At 52.7% G+C, this 18556-nt stretch overlaps 1 protein-coding gene across 5 annotated transcripts in view; it reads right to left on the bottom strand.

Annotated features, from left to right (window-relative positions):
* LOC122546516 (hormone-sensitive lipase-like) overlaps positions 1-18556 on the bottom strand; it is a 69676-nt gene that overhangs the window by 14183 nt on the left and 36937 nt on the right. For 4 of the 5 annotated variants that reach the window (XM_087981001.1, XM_087981002.1, XM_087981004.1 and 1 more), the window contains exons 4-6: positions 18301-18327; positions 9705-9850; positions 3409-3594 (exon numbers count right to left, since the gene is read on the bottom strand). In XM_087981001.1, coding sequence (XP_087837127.1) covers positions 3409-3594; positions 9705-9850; positions 18301-18327 — 359 coding nt within the window. The remainder of the gene's footprint in view (positions 1-3408; positions 3595-9704; positions 9851-18300; positions 18328-18556) is intronic. The other variant, XM_087981003.1, reaches the window with a different exon arrangement.

The following is an 18556-nucleotide window of genomic DNA, read 5'->3' as shown; positions in this document are numbered from 1 at the left end:
GACTGCAGTACCAGGTGTCTATCCCTGGGGGTCAGTGTGAGACTGCAGTACCAGGTGTCTATCCCTGGGGGTCAGTGTGGGACTGCAGTACCAGGTGTCTATCCCTGGGGGTCAGTGTGGGACTGCAGTACCAGGTGTCTGCCCTGGGTGGGGCACTGTGGGACAGCAGTACCAGGTGTCTATCCCTGGGGGTCAGTGTGGGACTGCAGTACCAGGTATCTATCCCTGGGGGTCAGTGTGGGACTGCAGTACCAGGTGTCTATCCCTGGGGGTCAGTGTGGGACTGCAGTACCAGGTGTCTATCCCTGGGGGTCAGTGTGGGACTGCAGTACCAGGTGTCTATCCCTGGGGGTCAGTGTGAGACTGCAGTACCAGGTGTCTATCCCTGGGGGTCAGTGTGGGACTGCAGTACCAGGTGTCTATCCCTGGGGGTCAGTGTGGGACTGCAGTACCAGGTGTCTGCCCTGGGTGGGGCACTGTGGGACAGCAGTACCAGGTGTCTATCCCTGGGGGTCAGTGTGGGACTGCAGTACCAGGTGTCTATCCCTGGGGGTCAGTGTGGGACTGCAGTACCAGGTGTCTATCCCTGGGGGTCAGTGTGGGACTGCAGTACCAGGTGTCTATCCCTGGGGGTCAGTGTGGGACTGCAGTACCAGGTGTCTATCCCTGGGGGTCAGTGTGAGACTGCAGTACCAGGTGTCTATCCCTGGGGGTCAGTGTGGAACTGCAGTACCAGGTGTCTGCCCTGGGGGTCAGTGTGGGACTGCAGTACCAGATGTCTATCCCTGGGGGTCAGTGTGGGACAGCAGTACCAGGTGTCTTTCCCTGGGGGTCAGTGTGGGACTGCAGTACCAGGTGTCTATCCTTGGGGGTCAGTGTGAGACTGCAGTACCAGGTGTCTATCCCTGGGGGTCAGTGTGGGACTGCAGTACCAGGTGTCTATCCCTGGGGGTCAGTGTGGGACTGCAGTACCAGGTGTCTATCCCTGGGGGTCAGTGTGGGACTGCAGTACCAGGTGTCTGCCCTGGGTGGGGCACTGTGGGACTGCAGTACCAGGTGTCTATCCCTGGGGGTCAGTAGGGGACTGCAGTACCAGGTGTCTATCCCTGAGAGTCAGTGTGGGACTGCAGTACCAGATGTCTATCCCTGGGGGTCAGTGTGGGACTGCAGTACCAGGTGTCTATCTCTGGGGGTCAGTGTGGGACTGCAGTACCAGGTGTCTATCCCTGGGGGTCAGTGTGGGACTGCAGTACCAGGTGTCTATCCCTGGGGGTCAGTGTGGGACTGCAGTACCAGGTGTCTATCCCTGGGGGTCAGTGTGGGACTGCAGTACCAGGTGTCTATCCCTGGGGGTCAGTGTGGGACTGCAGTACCAGGTGTCTATCCCTGGGGGTCAGTGTGGGACTGCAGTACCAGGTGTCTATCCCTGGGGGTCAGTGTGGGACTGCAGTACCAGGTGTCTATCCCTGGGGGTCAGTGTGAGACTGCAGTACCAGGCGTCTGTCCCTGGGGGTCAGTGTGGGACTGCAGTACCCGGTGTCTATCCCTGGGGGTCAGTGTGGGACTGCAGTACCAGGTGTCTATCCCTGGGGGTCAGTGTGAGACTGCAGTACCAGGTGTCTATCCCTGGGGGTCAGTGTGGGACTGCAGTACCAGGTGTCTATCCCTGGGGGTCAGTGTGGGACTGCAGTACCAGGTGTCTATCCCTGGGGGTCAGTGTGAGACTGCAGTACCAGGTGTCTATCCCTGGGGGTCAGTGTGGGACTGCAGTACCAGGTGTCTATCCCTGGGGGTCAGTGTGGGACTGCAGTACCAGGTGTCTATCCCTGGGGGTCAGTGTGGGACTGCAGTACCAGGTGTCTATCCCTGGGGGTCAGTGTGGGACTGCAGTACCAGGTGTCTATCCCTGGGGGTCAGTGTGGGACTGCAGTACCAGGTGTCTATCCCTGGGGGTCAGTGTGGGACTGCAGTACCAGGTGTCTATCCCTGGGGGTCAGTGTGAGACTGCAGTACCAGGCGTCTGTCCCTGGGGGTCAGTGTGGGACTGCAGTACCCGGTGTCTGTCCCTGGGGGTCAGTGTGGGACTGCAGTACCAGGTGTCTATCCCTGGGGGTCAGTGTGAGACTGCAGTACCAGGTGTCTATCCCTGGGGGTCAGTGTGGGACTGCAGTACCAGGTGTCTATCCCTGGGGGTCAGTGTGGGACTGCAGTACCAGGTGTCTATCCCTGGGGGTCAGTGTGAGACTGCAGTACCAGGTGTCTATCCCTGGGGGTCAGTGTGGGACTGCAGTACCAGGTGTCTATCCCTGGGGGTCAGTGTGGGACTGCAGTACCAGGTGTCTATCCCTGGGGGTCAGTGTGGGACTGCAGTACCAGGTGTCTATCCCTGGGGGTCAGTGTGGGACTGCAGTACACGGTGTCTATCCCTGGCGGTCAGTGTGGGACTGCAGTACCAGGTGTCTATCCCTGGGGGTCAGTGTGGGACTGCAGTACCAGGTGTCTATCCTTGGGGGTCAGTGTGAGACTGCAGTACCAGGTGTCTATCCCTGGGGGTCAGTGTGGGACTGCAGTACCAGGTGTCTATCCCTGGCGGTCAGTGTGGGACTGCAGTACCAGGTGTCTATCCCTGGGGGTCAGTGTGGGACTGCAGTACCAGGTGTCTATCCCTGGGGGTCAGTGTGGGACTGCAGTACCAGGTGTCTATCCCTGGGGGTCAGTGTGGGACTGCAGTACCAGGTGTCTATCCCTGTGGGTCAGTGTGGGACTGCAGTACCAGGTGTCTATCCCTGGGGGTCAGTGTGGGACTGCAGTACCAGGTGTCTATCCCTGGGGGTCAGTGTGGGACTGCAGTACAAGGTGTCTATCCCTGTGGGTCAGTGTGGGACTGCAGTACCAGGTGTCTATCCCTGGGGGTCAGTGTGGGACTGCAGTACCAGGTGTCTGCCCTGGGGGGGGGGGGTCAGTGTGGGACTGCAGTACCAGGTGTCTATCCCTGGGGGTCAGTGTGTGACTGCAGTACCAGGTGTCTATCCCTGGGGGTCAGTGTGGGACTGCAGTACCAGGTGTCTATCCCTGGGGGTCAGTGTGTGACTGCAGTACCAGGTGTCTATCCCTGGGGGTCAGTGTGGGACTGCAGTACCAGGTGTCTATCCCTGGGGGTCAGTGTGTGACTGCAGTACCAGTTGTCTATCCCTGGGGGTCAGTGTGGGACTGCAGTACCAGGTGTCTGCCCTGGGACTGCTGTGCACACAGTGAAACCCAACATGGACACCATCTTTTCCCGCTGCAACGTATAAGCTGAGATCTGCAAAGCACTTGCCTTGGTTGCCCCGGTAAGAAGCAAAGTGCTGCGCACACACCAGCTCCCTTTGCTCCTCAGCCGACAGCCCACCCTATGGGGCACTTTACCTGTCCGTCTCGCAGCTCGTAGGAGATCAGCCTCATCTGTACCGGCCCCGGGCCAGAGTGAGCCACAGGAGGGCTAATGTCCACCGTGAGATTGGGGTCAGCCTGCATCGACAGCTTGAAGGGGTTGGGCGGGACGGAGAGAGTCTTGTTCACACGCACCGTGGTCGAGGTTAGAGTCACCAGAGACTGGCAGGAAGAGAAAAGACAATGGACTCAGTCAGTCAGGGGAAGTTGGTGAAGGTGTGAAGACGTTGGGGGATTCAGGGAGCCAAGAATGGGGATGATGGGGAGGCAGACAGCTTGTGGATAGCACTGAACCTCACACTCAGATACAGCACCCCCCATCTCCTGGCGATTAATCTGGGCTCTATTTTAAAAACACCGTTCATTGGGCGCTGCTGGCTGGGCCAACATTTATTGCCCCGTCCCTAGTTGCCCCTTGAGAAGGTGATGAGCTGCCTTCTTGATGCACTGCAGTCCTCGGGATAGTGAAACCCTCAGTACTGTTAGGGAGGGAGCTCCAGGATTTTGACCCAGTGACAATGAAGGAACGGCGATATATTTCCAAGTCAGGATGGTGAGTGGCTCGGGGGGGGCAACTTGCAGGGGATGGTGTTCCCACGTACCTGCTGACCCTGTCCTTCCAAATGGGGGTGGTGGTGGGTTTGGAAGGGGCTGCCTAAGGATATTAAGTGAATTTTGTGGATGGTACACCCTGCTGCTACTGAGCGTCGGTAGGGGAGGGGGTGGGTGTTTGTGGGTGTGGGGCCAATCAAGTGGGGGCTGCTTTGTCCCTGGATGGTGATGAGCTTCTTGAGTGTTGTTGGAGCTGCCCCCATCCAGGGACAAGTGGGGGAGCATTCCATCACCCTCTTGACTTGTGGCTTGTTAATGGTGGGACAGGCCTTGGGGAGTCAGGAGGTGAGTCACTCGCTGCAGGATTCCCACTCTCTGACTGGCTCTTGTAGCCGCTGTGTTTATGTGGCGAGTCCAGTTGAGTTTCTGGTCAACGGTAACACCCAGGATGGTGATAGTGGGCGATTCCATGATGACAATGCCTTATAGTGTTTAACGCGGAGTGTTAAATGCGTTCTGGTCGCCGCATAACAGGGGAATATATTACTAGGAACAAAGAAATGGCAGAGGAATTAAATGGGTACTTCAGATCTGTGTTCACTTGGGAAGACACAAGCAATCTCCCTGAGGTAACAGTGGCTGAAGGACCTGAACTGAAGGGAATTTATATTTGCCAGGATTTGGTGTTGGAGAGACTGTTAGGTCTGAAGGTTGATAAGTCTCCGGGGCCTGATGGTCTACATCCCAGGGTACTGAAGGAGGTGGCTCGGGAAATCGTGGATGCGTTGGTGATTATTTTCCAGAGTTCAATAGATTCGGGGTCGGTTCCCGAGGATTGGAGGGTGGCTAATGTTATACCACTTTTTAAAAAAGGTGGGCGAGAGAAAGCAGGTAATTATAGACCAGTTAGTCTGACCTCAGTGGTGGGAAAGATGCTGGAGTCTATTATAAAGGATGAAATTACTGCACATCTGGATAGTAGTAACAGGATAGGTCAGAGTCAGCATGGATTTATGAAGGGGAAATCATGCTTGACTAATCTTGAATTTTTTGAGGATGTAACTATGAAGATGGACGAGGGAGATCCAGTAGATGTAGTGTACCTGGACTTTCAGAAAGCTTTTGATAAAGTCCCACACAGGAGGTTAGTGAGTAAAATTAGGGCGCATGGTATTGGGGGCAAAGTACTACATTGGATTGAAAATTGGTTGGCTAATAGGAAACAAAGGGTAGTGATAAACGGCTCCATTTCGGAATGGCAGGCAGTGACCAGTGGGGTACCGCAGGGATCCGTGCTGGGACCACAGCTTTTTACAATATATGTTAATGATATAGAAGATGGTATCAGCAATAACATTAGCAAATTTGCTGATGATACAAAGCTGGGTGGCAGGGTGAAAAGTGATGAGGATGTTAGGAGATTACAGGGTGATCTGGACAAGTTAGGTGAGTGGGCAGATGCATGGCAGATGCAGTTTAATGTGGATAAATGTATGGTTATCCACTTTGGTAGCAAGAACAGCAAGGCAGACTACTACCTCAATGGAATCAATTTATGTAAAGGGGCAGTACAGAGAGATATGGGTGTTCTTGTACACCAGTCAATGAAGGTAAGCATGCAGGTACAGTAGGTAATGAAGAAGGCTAATAGCATGCTGGCCTTCATAACAAGAGGAATTGAGTATAGAAGCAAAGAGGTGCTTCTGCAGCTGTACAGGGCCCTGGTGAGACCACACCTGGAGTACTGTGTGCAGTTCTGGTCTCCAAATTTGAGGAAAGACATTCTGGCTATTGAGGGAGTGCAGCGTAGGTTCACGAGGTCAATTCCTGGAATGGCAGGATTACCTTACACTGAAAGACTGAAGCGACTGGGCTTGTATACCCTTGAGTTTCGAAGATTGAGAGGGGATCTGATTGAGACGTATAAGATTATAAAAGGATTGGACACTCTGGAGGCAGGAAACATGTTTCCACTGATGGGTGAGTGCCGAACCAGAGGACACAGCTTAAAAATACGGGGTAGACCATTTAGGACAGAGCTCAGGAGAAACGTCTTCACCCAGAGAGTGGTGGCTGTGTGGAATGCTCTGCCACAGGGGGCAGTGGAGGCCCACTCTCTGGATTCATTTAAGAAGGAGTTGGATAGAGCTCTCAAGGATAGTGGAATCAAGGGTTATGGAGATAAGGCAGGAACAGGATACTGATTAGGAATGATCAGCCATGATTATATTGAATGGCGGTGCAGGCTCGAAGGGCTGAATGGCCTACTCCTGCACCTATTGTCTATAATAGGAAGAATGTGGAAAGGTTCAGAGGCAATTTACCAGGTATGGAGGGAAGGTCTGATAAGGAAAGGCTGAGGGACTTGAGGCTGTTTTTGTTAGAGAGAAGAAGGTTGAGAGGTGACTTAATAGAAACATATAAGATAATCAGAGGGTTAGATAGGGTGGACAGGGAGAGCCTTTTTCCTCGGATGGTGATGGCTAGCATGAGGGGACATAGCTTTAAATATAGGACAGATATCAGAGGTAATTTCTTTACTCAGAGAGTAGTAGGGGCATGGAACGCACTGCCTGCAGTAGTAGCAGACTCACCAACTTTAAGGGTATTTAAATGGTCATTGGATAAACATATGGACGAGAATGGAATAGTGTCGGTTAGATAGGCCTCAGATTGGTTACACAGATCGGTGCAACATGAATAGGAAGGGTTTGGAGGGATATGGGCCAGGTGCTGGCAGGTGGGACTAGATTGGGTTAGGATATCTGGTCTTTTTTTAGATTAGATTACAGTGTGGAAACAGGCCCTTCGGCCCAACAAGTCCACACCGACCCGCCGAAGCGAAACCCACCCCTACCCCTACATTTGCCCCTTATCTAACACTACAGGCAATTTAGTATGGCCAATTCACCTGACCTGCACATCTTTGGACTGTGAGAGGAAACCGGAGCACCCGGAGGAAACCTATGCAGACACGGGGAGAACGTGCAAACTCCACACAGTTAGCCGCCTGAGGCGGCACGGTGGCACAGTGGTTAGCACTGCTGCCTCGCAGCGCCAGAGACCCGGGTTCAATTCCCGACTCAGGCGACTGACTGTGTGGAGTTTGCACGTTCTCCCCGTGTCTGCATGGGTTTCCTCCGGGTGCTCCGGTTTCCTCCCACAGTCCAAAGATGTGCAGGTCAGGTGAATTGGCCATACTAAATTGCCCGTAGTGTTAGGTAAGGGGTAAATGTAGGGGTATGGGTGGGTTTCGCTTCGGCGGGTCGGTGTGGACTTGTTGGGCCGAAGGGCCTGTTTCCACACTGTAATCTAATCTAATCTAATCTGGTCGGCATGGACCAAAGGGTCTGTTTCCATGCTGTACATCTCTATGACTGTATAACATCGAGGGCCGAAGGGCCTGTACTGGGCTGGAATGTTCTGTGTTCTTTGGATGGTGTTCCTATGTACCTGTTGCCCTTGCCCTTCCAGATGGAAGGGGTCATGGGTTCGGGAGGTGTAGTCTTCTTTCAAACAAAATCGTTCACAGGATGAGGACACCGCGAGTCAGGCCAGCATTTATTGCCCATCCTTAATTGCCCAAAGGGCAGTTAAGAGTCAGCCGCTTTGCTGTGGGTCTGGAGTCGCATGTTGGCCGGACCACGCGAGGACAGCAGATTTCCGTCCCTAAGGAACGCCAGTGAGCCAAAGGGGCTTTGCAAACCATCAACAACTGCATGCTCATTGTTAGACACTTCACCCCAAGCTTGTACTGATCACAGAACACAGACAGAATCCCAACAGTGCGGAAACAGGCCATTTGGCCCAACAAGCGCACACCGCCCCTCTGAAGGGTAACCAACCCAGACCCATTCCCCCATAGACTGCTACTCTACATTTACCCCTGACTAATGCATCTAACCTCCACATCCCTGGGCACGATGGGACAATTTAGCATGGCCAATCCACCCTAACCTGCACATCACCGGGCACTATGGGACAATTTAGCATGGGCAATCCACCCTAACCTGCACATCCCTGGGCACTATGGGACAATTTAGCATGGCCAATCCACCCTAACCTGCACATCCCTGGGCACTATGGGACAATTTAGCATAGCCAATCCACCCTAACCTGCACATCCCTGAGCACTACGGGACAATTTAGCATAGCCAATCCACCCTAACCTGCACATCCCTGGACACTATGGGACAATTTAGCATGGCCAATCCACCCTAACCTGCACATCCCTGGGCACTATGGGACAATTTAGCATGGCCAATCCACCCTAACCTGCACATCCCTGGGCACTATGGGACAATTTAGCACGGCCAATCCACCCTAACCTACACATCCCTGGGCACTATGGGACAATTTAGCACGGCCAATCCACCCTAACCTGCACATCACTGGACATTATGGGACAATTTAGCACGGCCAATCCACCCTAACCTGCACATCCCTGGGCACTATGGGACAATTTAGTACGGCCAATCCACCCTAACCTGCACATCACTGGACATTATGGGACAATTTAGCACGGCCAATCCACCCTAACCGACACATCCCTGGACACTATGGGACAATTTAGCATGGCCAATCCACCCTAATCTGCACATCCCTGGGCACTATGGGACAATTTAGCATGGCCAATCCACCCTAACCTACACATCCCTGGACACTATGGGATCATTTAGCATGGCCAATCCACCCTAACCTGCACATCCCTGGACACTATGGGATCATTTAGCATGGTCAATCCACCCTAACCTGCACATCCCTGGACACTATGGGACAATTTAGCATGGCCAATCCACCCTAACCTACACATCGCTGGGCACAATGGAACAATTTAGCATGGCCAAGCCACCCTAACCTGCACATCCCTGGACACTATGGGACAATTTAGCATGGCCAATCCACCCTAACCTACACATCGCTGGGCACAATGGAACAATTTAGCATGGCCAAGCCACCCTAACCTGCACATCCCTGGACACTATGGGACAATTTAGCATGGCCAATCCACCCTAACCTACACATCGCTGGGCACAATGGGACAATTTAGCATGGCCAATCCACCCTAACCTGCACATCCCTGGGCACAATGGAACAATTTAGCACGGCCAAGGCACCCTAACCTGCACATCCCTGGGCACAATGGAACAATTTAGCACGGCCAATCCACCCTAACCTACACATGTTTGGTCTGTGGGAAGAAACCAGGGCACCCGGAGGAAACCCACGCAGATATGGGGTGAATGTGCAAACTCCACACACAGTCACTCCAAGGCTGGAATCGGTCCCGGGTTCCTGGCGCTGGGAGGCAGCGGATTTAAAATCTGAATTAAAATTCCACCATCTGCTGTGGCGAGAATCCCGGAGCATTACCAGGGTCTCTGGATTAACAGCTGGGCGATGGTACTACGAGAGGCTATCACTTCCTCTGTCTTCCGAGCACCCTCGCTGAGTTTCAGCAGTGTGCCTTCCAGACGGTACACACTGAACCTGGGCTGCGGAGGGAACGGGGAAGTGGTGCCAACCCGAGGGGCTTGCAGTGTGTACGTTCTGCCCTTCCTGTTGTCCTTTTACGACACCCCTGCCACCTCCACCTCCCCACCTCCCCCCCCCCCCCCCCCCCCCACCCGAGGGCTGGAGGGGACCCTTGGTTCTGAACTGCCCCTCCCCTGGAGCGGGGAGGAGATGGGGTACTGAGGGAAATCTCTGCTCCTCCTTACCGCCAGCAGCTCGGTCTCAGTGATGTTCCAGAAGCTCTTCCAGAAATGCACGTCCAGGTTCTGAGTGAGTCGCTCAAACTCGGAGCCGCGCAGCTCGGGGTCGATGGCGTATTTGCCACTGGTGAAGATGGAGGTGGCGGCCACGCCTGGGGGGGGGGGGAAAGGAAATCAATCTGTCAGCTTCAGCGAGAGCAGGGAGCGGCACGTCACTGATCCGCAATCCCCCCCCCCCGCCCTCTCCCCAGCCTGAACGTCTTCGTCTCCTCTCCCGCACAACCCTGTCCCCCCACCTCCAAACCCAGGGAGCACAGCAAGCTCCCGCAGGACTGCAGAAACGATACAACGTGGACGTACTGGGGTCGCTCGGCCCATCTCCTCCGTGCCGGCCCCAGACACCCTTCCTAATCTCCACCCTGGCAGTGCATTAAAACCCTGGGTACTTGTAAACAAAGTGCCTCCAGCACTTAGCTCAGGCAGTGAATTCCAGGCACCCGTCATCCTCAGCGTGAAAATGGAACTTTATCCTTGTGTCCCCTTGAAGTCTGTCCACAGCTTCCTTTGAATCCATGAGCCCTGGACGCTCTGTGCCAAGGGAAACAGGTTCACACCCCCGTCTCACTCTATCACTGCTCTGTCAGGAGAAAGTGAGGTCTGCAGATGCTGGAGATCAGAGCTGAAAATGTGTTGCTGGAACAGCGCAGCAGGTCAGGCAGCATCCAGGGAACAGGAGGGCTGAAGAAGGGCTTATGCCCGAAACGTCGATTCTCCTGTTCCCTGGATGTTGCCTGACCTGCTGCGCTGTTCCAGCAACACATTTTCAGCTCTGCTCTGTCAGGCTCAGCAAGGCAGCGAGAGATGGCCATCTATACTGCTCCTGTTGCCAGACATGATCAGCGCCCCCCCCACCTTTGTCTCACTGACCTCAGGGCCCCGTACAGCAGCACCGTCCACCTCCCCCAAGCCCCTTCCCTGCACTGCGTGGGTCAGCCCAGAGCGCAGCAGGGTTACCGTTGGTACAAGAGAGGTGATGGACTCATGGTATTATCACTGGATCGTCAATCCAGAGAGCCCGGTTACGTTCTGAGGATCCACGGTTCGAACCCGATCACGACAGAAATTTAAATTCAATACGCATCTAGAATTAGGAGTTTTAACGATGCCCATGAAAATTGTTCGGGGAAAAACCCACTGGGTGCACTAATGCCCTTAAGGGAAGGAAACTACCCTCCTTACTTGGTCTGGGCCTACATGTGACCCACAGCAATGTGACAGACTCTTGACTGCCCAGAGGGCAATTAGGGACGGGTAATAAATGCTGGGGTGGCCAGCGACGTCCTCACCCCATGAATGAATAAAGAAAACAGAAAATTTCGGAGAGGTGTCATGAGAGGCCGCATCTTCCTCTCAGCCCTGCAGAGTGCATATCTGCCAACGTTGCTCCCCTCCCCTCCACCAAGGGCAGACTGCACCCCTCTGTTCCCCACAGGAGCTGACCACCACAGAGGATGTGTGCAGTCGCAAGAGTAACGGCAGGGTTAAGGGACAGTGTTGGGCACTGGACTCTGATGAGAGTCATGCAGGGTCAGGTGGTTGTGGTAAAGTTACTACACTTGCCCATGATGTCTGCAAAATCACTTCTGGTGTTTATTACAAAAGGACTGGATTATAAAAAATGAAGAAGTGCTGTTACAATTATATAAGGCACTGGCGAGACCACACCGAGAGTATTGTGCCCAGCTCTGGTCTCCTTACTTGAGGAAGGATGTGGTGGCACTGGAGGTGCTCCAGAGGAGATACACCAGATTGATCCCAGGGATGAAAAGGCTGTGGTCCAAGGAGCAGTTGCACAACTTGGGCTTGTACTCGCTGGAGTTTGGGGGCGACATGGTGGCTCAGTGCACTGCCGCCTCCCAGCGCCAGGGACCCGGGTTCAATCCCACCCTTGGGCGACCATCTGTGTGGACTTTGCATATTCTCACCGTGACTGCGTGGGTTTCCTCCGAGTGCTCCGGTTTCCACCCACAGTCCAAAGGTGTGCAGGTTAGGCTGGATTGGCCGTGCCAAATTGTCCCATAGTGCCCAGGGATGTGCAGGTTAGGGTGGATTGGCCGTGCTATATTGTCCCATAGTGCCCAGGGATGTGCAGGTTAGGGTGGATTGGCCGTGCCAAATTGTCCCATAGTGCCCAGGGATGTGCAGGTTAGGGTGGATTGGACGTGCCAAATTGTCCCATAGTGCCCAGGGATGTGTAGGTTAGGGTGGATTGGCCATGCTAAATTGTCCCATCGTGCCCAGGACTGTGTAGGTTAGGGTGGGTTGGCCATGCTAAATTGTCCCATCGTGCCCAGGACTGTGTAGGTTAGGGTGGATTGGCCATGCTAAATTGTCCCATAGTGCTCAGGGATGTGCAGGTTAGGGTGGATTGGCCATGCTAAATTGTCCCATAGTGTCCAGGGATGTGCAGGTTAGGGTGGATTGGCCATGCTAAATTGTCCCATAGTGCCCAGGGATGTGCAGGTTAGGGTGGATTGGCCGTGCTAAATTGTCCCATAATGCCTAGGGACGTGCAGGTTAGGGTGGATTGGCCTTGCTAAATTGTCCCATAGTGTCCAGGGAATGTGCAGGTTAGGGTGGATTGGCCATGCTAAATTGTCCCATAGTGCCCAGGAATGTGCAGGTTAGGGTGGATTGGCCATGCTAGATTGTCCCATAGCGCCCAGGGATGTGCAGGTTAGGGTGGATTGGCCATGCTAGATTGTCCCATAGCGCCCAGGGATGTGCAGGTTGGGGTGAATTGGCCATGCTAAATTGTCCCATAGTGTCCAGGGATGTGCAGGTGAGGGTGGATTGGCCATGCTAAATTGTCCCATAGTGCCCAGGGATGTGCAGGTTAGGGTGGATTGGCCATGCTAAATTGTCCTATCGTGCCCATGGATGTGCAGGTTAGGGTGGATTGGCCGTGCTAAATTGTCCCATAGTGCCCAGGGATGTGTAGGTTAGGGTGGATTGGCCATGCTAAATTGTCCCACAGTGCCCAGGGATGTGCAGGTTAGGGTGGATTGGCTATGCTAAATTGTCCCACAATGCCCAGAGATGAGCAGGTTAGGGTGGATTGGCCGTGCTAAATTGTCCCATAGTGTCCAGGGATGTGTAGGTTAGGGTGGATTGGTCATGCTAAATTGTCCCATAGTGCCCAGGGATGTGCAGATTAGGTACCTCAATCGGGGGAAATATAGGTTATTCGGGGAATGGGTCTGGGTGGGTTACTCTTCGGAGGGTCAGTGTGGACTTGTGAGGCTGATGAGCCTGTTTCCACACTATAGGGTATCTGTTCCATTGTATTCTCGAGTGAGGGGGGACCTGACTGAGGTATTTCAAATGGCGAAGGGGATTGATGAGGTGGATGTTGAACGGATGCTCCCTTTTGTGGGATAGTCTTGAACAAGAGGTCACAGATAACGGAGTTAGTTTCAAAACTGAGGCAAAGAGAAACTGCTTCCCTCAGAGAGTTGTGAATCTGCAGAATCAAACATCAAGAAAGGAACAGGTCTGTTTCTGATGGAAAGAGGGATAAAGGGCAATGGGGAGCAGGCAGGAGACCCGAGTTGAGATCGGGACAGCGTTAAATGGCGGAGCGGGCTAGAAGGGTTGAACTGCCTGCTCCCTAATTCCTGTGTAAACACAACAGAAGGCTTCAGCTCTCCCACAGACCAGGAGGAGGAGGAGATCATGCTGGAAAAGAAGGCAGTGAATTTCGAGTGTGCGTTCCAGGCCGTTGTCTGCAGCATTGTGCCTTGGAACACAGAAGGGGAGCGGATTTCATGGGAAATGACAAATGACATCGCTTTGCAAACAATGGGCACAACCGAGTTTCAGGGGGAGGCGGTGAGATGGAAGGCAAAAGCTGCAGTGAACACGGTTATCAGGAAACCGCAGGGCAGGAGCGATTCAAGAGTTTTAGCGCAGAAGCAACGGAGAGGAAAAACCGAACAAACGCCACTTAAAGTTAAGCAATAGTTGTCACTGCAGGAGCCTGGGTAAAACACCAAGAGCTGAAAATGTGTTGCTGGAAAAGCGCAGCAGGTCAGGCAGCATCCAAGGAGCAGGAGAATCGACGTTTCGGGCATAAGCCCTTCGTCGATTCTCCTGCTCCTTCGATGCTGCCTGACCTGCTGCACTTTTCCAGCAACACATTTTCAGCTCTGATCTCCAGCATCTGCAGCCCTCACTTTCTCCTCGAAGAATAAAACACCAAGAGGCAAAGCGAGAAACCAGCAGCCTGAAAGAACGATATGAAGCGACAAAGGGACTCAAAGACACCAGATGAAATCTCTCAAAGACCAGCAAACCGAACGGCAGAGGTAGGAGTGAGGAGAGAGGTGTTAGTCTTGATTAGTGCCGCCCCTCTGCCTTACACAGTCGCAGGTGATAATGGAAAGGAAGCCAGAGACTTTCCAAGTGAGGATCTCCAAGGGAGAGTCGTTTTGGCCCCGAAACACTATCTCTGTTCCTCTCTCTCTGCACAGATGCTTCTGGGACTGCTGACTTTCTCCAGGGCAGTCAGCTTTAATTCCAGAGCTGAGCACCAGCAGCATTTTGAGTTTATGTCAATGTTATACGAGGGCTCAAGATCTGTTTCATGAGCACAATAGGACAAAGAAATCAAACTAAAGTAAGTAGAGGAATTTAGTATGTTTGGAAATAAAAAACGGCCATGGAAGAAAGTCATGGGAGTGAAGACAGACAGCTCTCCAGGATGTGATGGTTTACACCCCAGAGTGTTGAGGAGTTGATGTACAAACTGCAGGAAGTTCGGATGTGAGTTTTCCAAAACTCTTGACTCTGCTGAGGAATGATGCCATTGGATTGAGAAAATTCAAAATGTCACTGCATGGGTTAAGGTGGTCAAGAGAGAGAAACCAGTTGACTGCGGTCTGTAGGCATCCCTGACTGGGCCGGCATTGGTCGCTCATTCCCCAACTGGTCTCCAGGCTGGGAACCAGACAGACTCTAACCTCACACCTGTCTGAGTGGAGATGTCACCTTTCCATCTGCTGACAAAACTTCAAGTTATCTTGGGAATGTGACTTGAAAGAAGTTCTGGGATGTACATGTTAATAAATTGAAACCTGAATCCATAGAGTCATAGAGATGTACAGCACGGAAACAGACCCTTCGGTCCAGCCCGTCCATGCTGACCAGATATCCCAACCCAATCTAGTCCCACCTGCCAGCACCCGGCCCATATCCATTCAAACCCTTCCTATTCATATACCCGTCCAGATGCCTTTTAAATGCTGTAATTGTACCAGCCTCCACCACTTCCTCTGGCAGCTCATTCCATACACATACCACCCTCTGTGTGAAAACGTTGCCCCTTAGGTCTCTTTTATATCTTTCCCCTCTCACCCTAAACCTATGCCCTCTAGTTCTGGACTCCCCCACCCCAAGGGAAAAGACCTTGTCTATTTATTCTATCCGTTCCCTTCATGATTTTAAAAACCACTATAACATCACCCCTCTGCCTCTGACGCTCCAGGGTAAACAGCCTCAGCCTATTCAGCCTCTCCCTGTAGCTCAAACCCTCCAACCCTGGCAACATCCTTGTAAATCTTTTCTGAACCCTTTCAAGTTTCACAACATCTTTCCGATGGGAAGGAGACCAGAATTGCACGCAATATTCCAACAGTGGCCTAACCAATGTCCTGTACAGCCACAACATGACCTCCCAACTCCTGTACTCAATACTCTGACCAATAAAGGAAAGCATACCAAACGCCTTCTTCACTATCCTATCTACCTGCAACTCCACTTTCAAGGAGCTATGAACCTGCACTCTTTGTTCAGCAACACTCCCTAGGACCTTACCATTAAGTGTATAAGTCCTGCTAAGATTTGCTTTCCCAAAATGCAGCACCTCGCATTTATCTGAATTAAACTCCATCTGCCACTTCTCAGCCCATTGGCACAACTGATCAAGATCCTGTTGTAATATGAGGTAACCCTCTTTGCTGTCCACTACACCTCCAATTTTGGTGTCATCTGCAAACTTACTAACCGTACCTCTTATGCTCGCATCCAAATCATTTATATAAATGACAAAAAGTAGAGGACCCAGCACCGATCGTTGTGGCACTCCACTGGTCACAGGCCTCCAGTCTGAAAAACAACCCTCCACCACCACCCTCTGTCTTCTACCTTTGAGCCAGTTCTGTATCCAAATGGCTAGTTCTCCCTGTATTCCGTGAGATCTAACCTTGCTAAGCAGTGTATGACACTGTGATCTTTTACTATAAATTCTGTATCCTATGATCCTGCCCCACTAGTTACCTGACGAAGGAACAGTGCTCTGAAGGCTTGCACTTCCACATAAACCTGGTGTTGTGTGATTTCTAACTTTGTCCACCCCAGTCCAACACTGGCACCTCCACATCAGAGGGCGGTGGTGAGTTAGCAAGGTAAGGGAGGAGTTGATGGATACTGTAGGTAAAGGCAGAATGAAGTGACGGACTGGGTGAAGGCTGTTGAAGAGACAGAGGCGAAGATGCAGAGCGTAGGAGGGTTAGAAGGATTTGCAGAATGGCGCTGAGTCCTCGAAGGGATTGAGAGGCGAGCTGAAATAATTCTGTGTTGGCCCAGAGCAGGCAGAATATTCCCAGTCTTACATGGCGAGTGGGCTTGACAATGGGAATGGGAGGAACAGCGACTTATTGATCTGTAGAAATTAACGTAGAAATGTAGGAAATGGGAGTAGGCTGTTCAGCTCTTTGAGGAGAAAGTGAGGACTGCAGATGCTGGAGATCAGAGTTGAAGAGAGGGGCGCTGGGAAAGCACAGCAGGTCAGGCAGCGTCCGAGGTGCAGGAGAGTTGACGTTTCGGGACTGAGTTCATCATCAGGAATGTGGCTTGTGGGTCTTCTCAGCCCCCTTGACCCACAAGCCTCATTCCTGATGAAGGTCTTATGCCTGAAACGTCAACTTTCCTGCACCTCGGATGCTGCCTGACCTGCTGTGCTTTCCCAGCGCCACACTCTCTACTCACGTTCAGCCCTTCCTGCCTGTTCTACTGTCCAATACGATCATGGCTGATCACCCGACTCAGTCCCCTGTTCCCACGTTCTCCCTGTTGATCCCTTCAGTCCGAGGAACTCTGTCCTATTCCTTCCTGAAACCATTCCAGTGTTTCGGCCTCGATCGCTCCCCCCCGCCCCGTGGCAGAGAGTTCCAGTCTCCCCCAATCTCTGGGTGAATCTCCTCATCTCAGTTCTGAGTGGCTGACCCCGTTTCCTTAGCCTGTGACCCCCCCCCCCCCCCCCTCCACCCCGGATCCGAACTCCCTCATCGTCAGGAACATCCTTTCCCCCAGCCTGGTCCGGTTAGAACTTCACAGGTTTCTGTGAGATCCCTCCCTCCATTTCTTCCAAACTGGCACCCAGGTCGCGTTGCACCTCCCCCTTTCACAATATATCGTCATTCGGATCATAATCCACCTCTCTGCTTTTGCAACCAAAGTGGATAATCTCGCATCTATCTGCACTTTACCTCCTGTTACTAGGCCATTGGGACCTGGATGCCATCGTGGATCAAGTTGGCAGACCCGCTGCCCAGCAGAGGACTGGAGCGTGGTACACAGGAGGAGGGGGGAGGGGGTGGGGGGTACCCTCCTGGTCACGTCCCAATACCGGGGCAGCTTCAGTCAGTGAGCTCCAAGCAACAGAGACCAGCCTTCTGGGGCAAGTGGGGGGAGGGGAGGGCCTGTGCCAGATGGAACGGGTCTGGCAAAATTCACGTGAGGTGGGTGCCCCTTCAGAGGACATTTTGGGGGTCAGAGACCCCCAAAGGATCTCTAACGGGGGCCGGCAGCCCCCGAAATCCACCCACTGCCCCAATGTGGCGGAGCCTGAAGCTCTTCTGCTCCTGTCAGTTTTCTTTCTTTCGTCTTCTTCCTTTAACCGTTGCTCTCTTTTCTCTTTGTCTTTCCTTTCCTTTCAAGCCTTGTGAGACGGTATCGGCAAGGCGTCGAGTGCAGAGCAACACGGCTTTTCCTGGGGCACCTCTTGGCGATCAGCACGAGTGGGCCGTACACAAAATGGCGGCAGCTTCCCAGTGATCGGGGCGGTAGCAAGGTCATCCCGACAATCGATCTGAGACTCGCAAGGCTGTTCGAGACTCCAGGCCAACCACGCTCTCTTTCTTTCATTCTTTCCTTTGTGCCGTTTTTATTTTATTTCTGCTGTTACTATGGTTTAAGATGATAGTTGTTTTTTTTTCAAGATTATGGTTCTGTAACCAAGATGGTGCTGGTGAATGGTGACTTTGTACCCTGTTCACTGCACTCACTGTCACACGCACAGGATTACACAAATCTAATTCCAAACGGCGGAGGGAGCCCCCTAGTTAGGCTTGCCCCCAAGACAGGTACCTTCAGACTCTCACACAGCCCACACATCTCCCCCAACTCCCTCCCCACATTCCCCACTGCCCACCCTGACCTTTGAGACCCTCAGACGGCCCGGATTCGCACCCGTGTCCTCACAGAGTGTGGAAGGTTTTACAAGCTACTGAACGTCATCAGAGAGAAAGAGAAAAGCACTCACCATACTGAGGTAAGCTACTGACTTCCACTAATGAAGGCATTAAGTTAAAACAGAGACAAAACATTTCAAAGTTACTGTGCGCACACCATTGAATCTCCCTCACCATTTTAATTCAAATACATTTTGAGAATTTTGGGTTGTGTTAAACAGAACAGCTTTCCAAGTCAGGGTTAAGCTTTCTCTACTCTTTGAAACTAAGAGTAAATGGAAAGTAAAGCTCCCCCTGCATTGTCACCCATCAAACACTCCCAGGACA

The sequence above is a fragment of the Chiloscyllium plagiosum genome, unplaced genomic scaffold, assembly GCF_037043375.1.
Source record: "Chiloscyllium plagiosum isolate Xiang-an unplaced genomic scaffold, Cpla_swu_hap1 HiC_scaffold_38, whole genome shotgun sequence".
Lineage (NCBI taxonomy): Eukaryota > Metazoa > Chordata > Chondrichthyes > Orectolobiformes > Hemiscylliidae > Chiloscyllium > Chiloscyllium plagiosum.
Note: the sequence above shows the minus strand (reverse complement) of the source record. Positions and strands in the feature narration are given on the sequence as shown.